We start from the raw sequence: 9,720 nt of genomic DNA on the forward strand, positions 1-9,720 counted from the left end.
TGAGGCCATAAAAGTTTAACCCTTTAAAAAAATTATGTAAGGTTACTGGCAGACACAGTTGCCCTTCACTAACTTTCACCTACTTGCAGCTCCTCAGCTATATTGTGTTATCCCAAAGCAATCTCCCCAACCAGGCACCTTCAAGGTGTTTTGGAGCACAATTCCCATAATGTCTGACCACTGGCTATGCTTGGTGAGACTAAGGGGACTTGTAGTACAAGGAATCTGGTTGGAAAATGCCGCCAATTCTTATATGCAACACTTTATATAAGAATATATATAGAGAGAGAGAAAGAGCTGCAGTCCTATACAACTCACCCAAAAGCAAGTTCCAGTGAATTTAATTGGACCATCTTCTGAATGAACATGCCAAGCTACGTATCTCTTCACATGTAATACACAGAAGCTATTTCCTCGTTTCTAATTATTACACCCCATAGGCATGATAAAGCTGTATTTGCATTGTAATATGAGCTACAATTTCACCCTCCACAACTTTGACTTGAGGCAAACTTTGTAATTAACTACGAATTCATGGCTTCCCTTCACAATCTTATTTGACCATTCAGATTCATTTCCCCCACAAACTACCTCTAAAATAACACAAGGTTAATGAAGCTGTCCGATGTTGTTCACTCTCAGTTCTCATGTTGCATTTTTAAGCCTCTGTGGCACATGTTACAATATAACAGCAAGATTTTGTATGACAGCAATATTCAGTCCTGTAGAACAGAAAGGTAACATACTTTCCTAAAACAGAACTCACATGTCAAATTTGAAGGATCAAAGGGATCAAACGAAAAAGAAAGGATGTTTTCTGCATAACTTTTCTTCCAGAGTTTTGTGCCAGTATCTGCATTCCATAACACTATGTAATTTGGTGGGTGAACTGCAAGGAGAAGATCTCGAGAGGCATCCTGATTCCACAGCCACTGCATGTCTGTCAAAAAGTAATAGTAAAAGGAAAGGAAAGGAAAGGAAAGAAAAGGTAGAGGGAAAAGAGGGAGAGATGAAAACAGTCAGTCAATCTTGGAACTAAAAATAACAGCTCCCTTTTTCATCTTCTAGGTTTCTGAGGCAAACATCAGAATGTGGCATCAGTAAAACATAAAGTTAGAGCTCTCATTATTGATGTAAAAAGAAAAACTGATCCCAGAATTGCTCAAACCATCTTACAAGTAACGAGAGCCACGCACAGGCAGCACCTCTTTCCTCATACAAACTCATGGTCCCAAGAGCTCACACAACTCAGCCAAGTCCTGCTGCCAACCCTTGCCAGTGTATCTCGCCCAAGGACATCCCAGAACATTTGTAATCAGTGAAAGAACATGGCACTTGTACATGGGTAGAGCTTGGCATCAAAAGAGACTGAAGCTAGTAAAAACCAGCAGTTAAGGAATCTTGAGCCAAACCCACATAAGTGTGCAAGTGTAAATTGCATTTTCCCTTTGTTAAAGAAAATGCAGAAATTTTTCAAGGTGCATTGGAAATATTTTCCATAGCATGCTTATTTACTTGTATTTAGCAAAGTTTAGCTAAAAACTTTTAAGCTGCCAATGTTACCTAATGCTGTATTTTCAACTTTCATAGTTATGAATTAATTCCAACAGATACGGTGACTTTAATAATTCAGGCACAGGTGACATCAATATTGGATTACTTCAAGCTACAAACAGCAATCCAAATTATGCTGTAGTATTCTCCACTGACAGGAGACCCAGACATAATACAATGCCCTGCTCAGAGATATGCACTGGCTGCCAATGTGTTATTGGGCCAAATTCAAGGTGCTATTTATTAGTATATAAATCAACCAACAGTTTGAGACCTGTTTACTTGATCCAGTGTTTGCCCATTTAAGCACTTAGGTCTGTGAAACTAGCACTTTTGCAGATGTTTCTTCTGTGCTTCCAAGAAAATTGTAAGCCACTTAGAGGTCTTTTGTTCTAGCAAGTGGCTTATAAATGTTAAATGAACAAAAATTTCTGGTGGAATAATTTTAGCCACCCACCCCATGGGCAACAGAGATGCATGACGACTTGATTAAAGGCAACCAATTAATACACATTCTGTATTTCACAGGTAAGCATGAAAAATGAAATATAAACCCAAAACCTGCCACTAAGTTCACTGAAGAGAATTCTTATTTTAATTCCATTTTTTAAGCAGTAAGTTGTTTCAGCAAATCTTAATCATGAAGTCTTTTTCTTTTTTTACAGCTAGGATCACCAAGGCTCAGATCAATAAATGTTCCAGGACAGAATATCTGACATAATGGGTGTAGATTTTATTTCTTTGCCCATCAGCAAAGATCTTCAAATGGCACTTACAAATCTAATAAATCTAAATCTTAGGATTATACTGTAACATCACTTTTCACTAGGAAAGTCCTGAAGCGATTTAAAATAATACCTAAGTCTACACAAAACTAAACTCTATGTCAGAGGTTGCCAACCTTTTGGGACCAGTGGGCACATCTGGAGTTTTGAGAAAATGTTATGGAGTGCCAGCCAGAAAATGGCTGCAGTTGGATATGTTGCATAACACAATTTTGCTGCAATTTGGTGTGTGGCATAACACAAATGGGCTGCTACTTCTAAAACAGAGCAAAAAAGGAGACAGGGCCAAAAAATGATGTGGGCATCAGCCACCTCCATCAGTGGGAAAAAGTAATATATATATATATATATCATTGTTCTCATTTTAAACTATTCCTTATCTGTGACAGAGGAAGCTAAAATTAATAAGTAAAAATGACATCTAAGAAAAATGAATTCTGAAGAGAATGTGAATAATTATTGGAAGGGAATTACAATGCTTTCATTTTTATGTTGCCAACAATTGAGGAATGCATTAAAGATTACCTTACGTATGTGGGCAGCTTAATAGATAATGAATGTATCCACAGAGAAACATCAGAACTAAATAACAGCAAAACCTTTTCAGCAATTAAACAACTTAGTATTAGATAAAAGTATTCAGCATTGAATAGTTAAGTTATGCATTGTGACCATTTCCTTTCCCACATCATCAGAAGCAATCCACACAGATTTCGCGTAACTTCACCAGCTTTTTAGCAATGCAGTAAAGGGGTGGGGGTGGAATCTTTGGGTCATTATGGTACATGAAAAGTTTTATGAGACAACTTGGCAAGCAAACTATCAATTATTCATGAAAACCCATGCTGGAAATTAAATTTCACCAAGATGCTGTGAATTTTACTTCAGGAATAAAAGACATCTATAACTGTGATGATAATGAGGAATGTGGGCAGCATTATACACAGCAGGAGATGCACAGCTTCCTGGAAAGTCGGGAGGGGGAGAGAGAGTGGAGTGCCACAAGAGAACTGAGAGACATTAAAGGGCATTAATGGGGGGGAGGCAGAATGAGAGAGAAAATGTTGAATACAGTATTTTCTTTTTGCTCAAGATGCCACAGTCCACAATTTAAAGGGGAATCCCTGTATATTATTACAGTGGTACCTCAGGTTACATACGCTTCAGGTTACAGACTCTGCTAACCCAGAAATAGTGCTTCAGGTTAAGAACTTTGCTTCAGGATAAGAACAGAAATCGGGCTCCGGCGGTACAGCGGCAGTAGGAGGCCCCATTAGCTAAAGTGGTGCTTCAGGTTAAGAACAGTTTCAGCTTAAGAACGGACCTCTGGAACGAATTAAGTACTTAACCCGAGGTACCACTGTACTGCCTTTTACTGAAAGATATTAAATTAGCAGTTAGTGCCATTTGATAATGATACATCTGTCAGGGTTACCATAAATACCTTTATTAGATTTTAAACCAAATCTATCTTAGATCAATTACATGAGACCAAAGGGCTGAAAAAGAAGATAGAGACAACATGAAGACCTTTTGCAGGAGCTCAGCCACTGAGCTATGACTCTATACAATGTTTATTTTTGCAAGTTAGTCTATAACATTATCAGTCTTCTCCAATATTGCTTTGCTGGCATCATCAAGAGAAATATCATAGGCTCATTTCAAGATACCTGTTACTTTTCACATAAAAGACCCCAAATTTCATCCCCCACCTGCCAGGCATTGTGATGAAGCAAAAAAATATGAACAAGTCTGGGTATGCAAGCTTCAGTGATAATGTAGTTTGTTGGTTGTGGATGCAAATCGGCAGTTATACAACCTGTACCACAAGCTGAAATGCAGCTGCTGAACTAATTCACTGTTGCCTAGCGACGGAGTGGCCTTCTCCAGAAACTGAGCTAACAAGTTTAGGGTAGCCTTGAACAACGGGGCATTGTTTGTCATATTTAACAAGGCTGGAAAGTCTGTATAAGCCCAACTCTGCAGGTTTTAAACCCTTTCCCTATGGCACTAATAGAAATAGATAGGAACAACAGAACACTGAAATAAACACATTTTTCAAAATGTATAAACCACACAATAAATTGAGGGTCGTTTATATTTATTAGACTTTGTCAGCAGTACGAGACAGTAAGTCAATATTGGACAAATAAACCAAGGGAAGCTGTAAGACCATGGAGAATGCGAGAGGGGGTAGTGGGTACAGAAAACTAAGGGGGGAGATTGTTATGCCCAGAGGAGGTGAGATAAGGAGAGTTATGACCTTGAAATGCAAGGATTTACCATTGCATAATAGAGTTGGAAGGGACCTTAGGAAATCATCTAATCCCAATTCCCTGCTCAATGTAGGATCTGCACTGCAGGATGCAACCACAGCCTCCATAACAGGTGGCTGTTCCAAGCTTCTCTTAAACAAGAGGCCTCAACCTCTTGAGGCAGCCTGCTGCACTGTCAAACCAAAGCTTTCTTTTAGAAAGTTTTTACTAATGTTCAACTGAAATCCGCTTTCATGCACTTTGCACCCATTAATTGCGGACCTGTGCTCTGGAGCAGCAGATAACAAGCCTGCTCCATCTTCTGCATGAGAGCCCTTCAGATATTTGAAGACCACTATCTTGTTTCCTCTTAAATCTTCCTCCAGAATAAACCCACTCAGCTCTTTCAACCATTCCTCACAGGATTCAGTTTCTAAACTTCTCACCATCCTGGGCCTCTGGTCTTTCCTAACAGATATACTTACAGTACAATCCTATTCAAAAGTCCCACCAGCAAAGCAAATTAAATGTTTAAAAATAGGTATATGAAATATGTCTTCCACGCAAGAAGGAACACACATGCAGGAATTACTTGAATGTAAATGGAAGTATACAGATTGACTACTTATTGTTTGTAACCTTCTTCTTTTAGCTAGCAAATCCATTTACAGTGGTACCTCAGGTTAAGAACTTAATTCGTTCTGGAGGTCTGTTCTTAACCTGAAACACCACTTTAGCTAATGGGGCCTCCTGCTGCCGCTGTACCACTGGCGTGCAATTTCTATTCTCATCCTGAAGCAAAATTCTTAACCCGAGGTACTATTTCTGGGTTAGCGGAGTCTGTAACCTGAAGCGTATGTAACCTGAAGCGTATGTAACCCAAGGTACCACTGTATTACTGAATGATGGTGTAACACACACACACACACACACACACAAAAGTTTCCTTACCTTGAATGGGTTTTGTGTGCTCTTGTATTTCACAGCGAGCAGCTCCTGTAGCAACATCCCAAACAATGATCTTTCCAGTGGCATCAGCAGAAGCCAAGCGCAAAGAATAAGGTGATCCAATATTGTGATGGTAGTTTTCCTTAGCCCATTTAACCTAAACATAGGAAGATAAGTAACATTCAGAGATATTTGTAACATAAACAGAAGCATGAAATACTATTTTTAATGAATTGCGTTTTTATACTGTATTTTTATGTTATGAACCACCCTGAGATCTACAAATGAAGGCAGGTATATAAATTTAATATAAATAAATAAATAATGGAACTGAAGAAATTAGAACCTGAGACTATTACTAGTATATGCAACTTACAAATCTATAACATGAGGTTGTATAGTAAGTAATAAATGAATTGGGAAGATTGAATAAATCCCAAGGCGCAAACAAATCTAATACCACCAATATTCTTATATGGCAATTTGAAATTAACAAATTTCAAATTCACAGCACTCTCTCTGACAGTGAGCTCAAGTGGTAAGTGCTGACAGAAATTAAACCAAAGCATGAGGAGGACCACCAAGATGTGGAGAAGTACAACAAACTTAAAAAAAAACCAAACATAACAAGCACCTCCCCCCACAAGAGCCCAGTGAAGATTGAATATACTTTGTAGCCTCTGAATATACTCTGTAGCCACGAAATGTTGAACGTTAGGTAAAAAATAATAATAAGAGAATTGGACGATAGGAATGAAATATCTTGATTGAAAATAATGGCTCACTGGAACATTGAACATGAACACTTCTGTCAAGAGGTGTGGTTAGATAGCAATACACTTGTTACTTCTTACAACTGAAACAGCATTATGAAAACAAATGCAATTACTGCCTAAACATGATAGGGTTGCTGTTTGATTATTTTCTCTTACCTGATTTTTACATTAAACAGGTTACAATGTTTCAAAGATATGTGTTATTAACTTACCTTGACAACATTAGCTTTGTGCCTTTCCAAAACCTGTAGGGTCTGGGCAGTCTTGGAATCAATAACCAGAACGAGAGAATGGCATCCATATGCAATCAACCCTTGCCAGCCCCTAGAAAATAGTAATCATACTGTCAGACACAGAAACATAATTCTGGTATGCCATAGAATAAAAACAAAGCCAAAATATATGAAATGCATGATTAAACTACACTGCTTGGAGACTGGTGTTAAGTGGTATATAAATTATGGAAATAAATTAGATCCAAAGTTATAGTCACTGAATGTCTCAAAACATCCTCCACTCCAAAAAAAAAGGGGGAAGTGAAAGCAGCTCTAGCTGAATCACTAGAGAACTGAAAGAATCTTTTGGCAACCACTCCTACGCATAAAAAGAACCCCCAAATTGTTGTATTTACCAACTGCAGGAGACTTTTCCCTTCAGTTTTCCAGTGAAGGCAAGTCTTGTGCTTTTATTTCTACCCTACCCTAAATCCCTCCGTTGGTGACATCTTAAGTATTTTACAAACAGCTTTCATTTCCACTTAATAAGGACAGACTGCAAAAAACCCACGCCTCTCCTGTATGGGTCTCCACAGCATAGCAAGCGCTGTAACTCTCCCAACAGTTTGACTTTACCCCCAAAGATGCACTCTTCTGTCGTCTCCCGAGACAGAAAGATGCCAACCAAACCAGTTCAAGTTTCTTCATCCTACACTTGACTGAAATCAAACCAGTTGCCAAAGCTCACGTGCCCATGACGCTGCCTGCTCCCACAATCAAGCACTACACCTGCCATCCTTTTCTTAACCCACACATGGCTGGCACCCATCTGTCTTGGGGGACCTTGGAAAGAGAATGCCTTCAGCGGAGAAGTCAAACAGTTACATACATGTCAGCCCACACATGTTCCATACAGTGTTTTTTTCTGGGGGGATGCATACCCCCAAACATTTTGTGAATCTAAGTTTAGCCTCATTGAGGAGCAGTATTCAATATGAGTAGGAAAATGAGAGTAGAATCATAGAATCATAGAATCATAGAGTTGGAAGAGACCACAAGGGCCATCGAGTCCAACCCCCTGCCAAGCAGGAAACACCATCAGAGTACTCCTGACATATGATCGTCAAGCCTCTGCTTAAAGACCTCCAAAGAAGGAGACTCCACCACACTCCTTGGCAGCAAATTCCACTGCCGAACAGCTCTCACTGTCAGGAAGTTCTTCCTAATGTTTAGGTGGAATCTTTTTTCTTGTAGTTTGGAACCATTGCTCCATGTCCGCTTCTCTGGAGCAGCAGAAAACAACCTTTCTCCCTCCTCTATGTGACATCCTTTTATATATTTGAACATGGCTATCATATCACCCCTTAACCTCCTCTTCTCCAGGCTAAACATGCCCAGCTCCCTTAGCCGTTCCTCATAAGGCATCGTTTCCAGGCCTTTGACCATTTTGGTTGCCCTCCTCCTTAGAGTACCCCTAAACATTTTTTTTAGAAAAAAAAGCACTGGTTCCATCCATAAAAATAAACACACACACACACACACAAACACAGTGCTCTTTTTAAAAAATGTTTAGGGGTACAGTGGTATCTCTGGTTATGTACTTAATTCGTTCTGGAGGTCCGTTCTGAACCTGAAACTGTTCTTAACCTGAGGTACCACTTTAGCTAATGGGGCCTCCCGCTGCTGCCGCGCTGCTTCTGCACAATTTCTGTTCTCGTCCTGAAGCAAAGTTCTTAACCCGAGGTACTATTTCTGGGTTAGCGGAGTCCGTAACCTGAAGCGCCTGTAACCTGAGGTAGCACTGTACTCTCATTTTGACTCAAGAAAAATCACCATTTTATAGTTCAAATTGGGAAAAATAAATACAGTACAGTAAACAGACAAAAGCAGAAAGATTCACAAAATGTTTATGGGTATGCTTACCCCTGCGTACCCCCAGAAAAAAACACTGTATATACATATATACATACACACACACAAACACACACACACACTTGCACCATAACCCCATACAGGCTTTAGCAATAGTTTGCATTATGCAGGTCTTCTTGAAGGCTCTATGAACTTCACTCAACTGCCATTAGCAGCTTACACGCCTCAGGGAAACACTGGATCCTTTGCCCCTAAAATCCCCTCTCACATTAGGGCTATAAGGCTGGTCGGTCTTAGGCGCCCCTCTCACGCCCATACACTGCGACCCTGTGCACGCCTACTCGCGAGTAAGCCTCGCTGAAGTCTACGGGGCTCCAGCATGTGAAATGGGACGGCCACCTCTCTCTCTCTCTGGTAGCTCGCGCGGAGCTATAACGACCCTCTTCTCTCTGTCCCCCGCCGGCCTGGGTGGCCTGTGGCCGCCTCCTCCCCTGTCCCTCGGCGCTTCCGCCACTCACCAGTCCGCCGCCCCTCGGTTCTGCGGGTTGAGCGCCCCGGTGAGGGTCCGGGCCGACAGCTTGATGTTGACCATGTAGGGCTGCATGGCTGTGAAGGGAACAAGGTGGGGGCGGACCGGTGGGCCAGAGCGGCCGACAGGTCAGGGGAAAGTACCTACGGAGAACTAAGGAAGGAAGCGATCTCCGTTAGATGGCGCACCACCAATCCAGCTCCCCGACTGATCCGGTGTACCCCCTCAGCTGAAGAAGATTGGTTCCGCCCCCCAAATGATAGTTTGTGTTGGGGGCGGGGGAGAAGGGGACCCTAGGAAAGATTGAGCAGGGCTCGCGGCTGATTCTTTTCCGTATACTAAGGCAACGGAAACTGCTGTTGCTTAACCCGCCTTCGTTCTCTTTTGAGCATGCTCAGGAGCCTTCAGAGCAGATATTGCCTTTAGTTTCTGGCTTTAATCACGCGGACGGGATTTCTGACATTTATTATTTTACTGCCCTGCCATAGAGCGAGGAGGCAGGGATTCTTCAGAGGAACGAAGAAGATGTAACTAAATCTACAGCAGGAAAATGCACGATATTCGTAATTCTAATTTATTTTGGGAGGGTTTTTTTTGCGGAGGGCGGCATGCCAGTGATGCCAGAAGCAAAAGTGTGTGTAGAAGAACTATGAATGTTCTGTGACTACTTGGCACTTTAGGCGCTCACAGAACCCTCCCTACCCTTCACCTAAGGTGAACAAGAGGTATTACCTGAATTCAAGGATACAGGATATAGCCAGACAAAAACAGTCAAGGAGGATGCAA

General features: G+C 41.1%; 1 protein-coding gene across 1 annotated transcript in view; it reads right to left on the reverse strand.

Moving 5' to 3' along the window:
* The window catches only part of WDR11 (WD repeat domain 11), a 53,950-nt gene extending 44,667 nt beyond the window's left edge, over positions 1-9,283 (reverse strand). The window contains exons 1-4 of the mRNA XM_081863644.1: positions 8,924-9,283; positions 6,531-6,642; positions 5,546-5,699; positions 767-940 (exon numbers count right to left, since the gene is read on the reverse strand). Of these exons, the coding sequence (XP_081719770.1) occupies positions 767-940; positions 5,546-5,699; positions 6,531-6,642; positions 8,924-9,009 (526 nt within the window). The 5' untranslated portion in view covers positions 9,010-9,283. The remainder of the gene's footprint in view (positions 1-766; positions 941-5,545; positions 5,700-6,530; positions 6,643-8,923) is intronic.
* Positions 9,284-9,720: the final 437 nt, after the last annotated feature.

This window comes from Podarcis erhardii (genome assembly GCF_964252035.2).
Source record: "Podarcis erhardii genome assembly, chromosome: 5".
Classification (NCBI taxonomy): domain Eukaryota; kingdom Metazoa; phylum Chordata; class Lepidosauria; order Squamata; family Lacertidae; genus Podarcis; species Podarcis erhardii.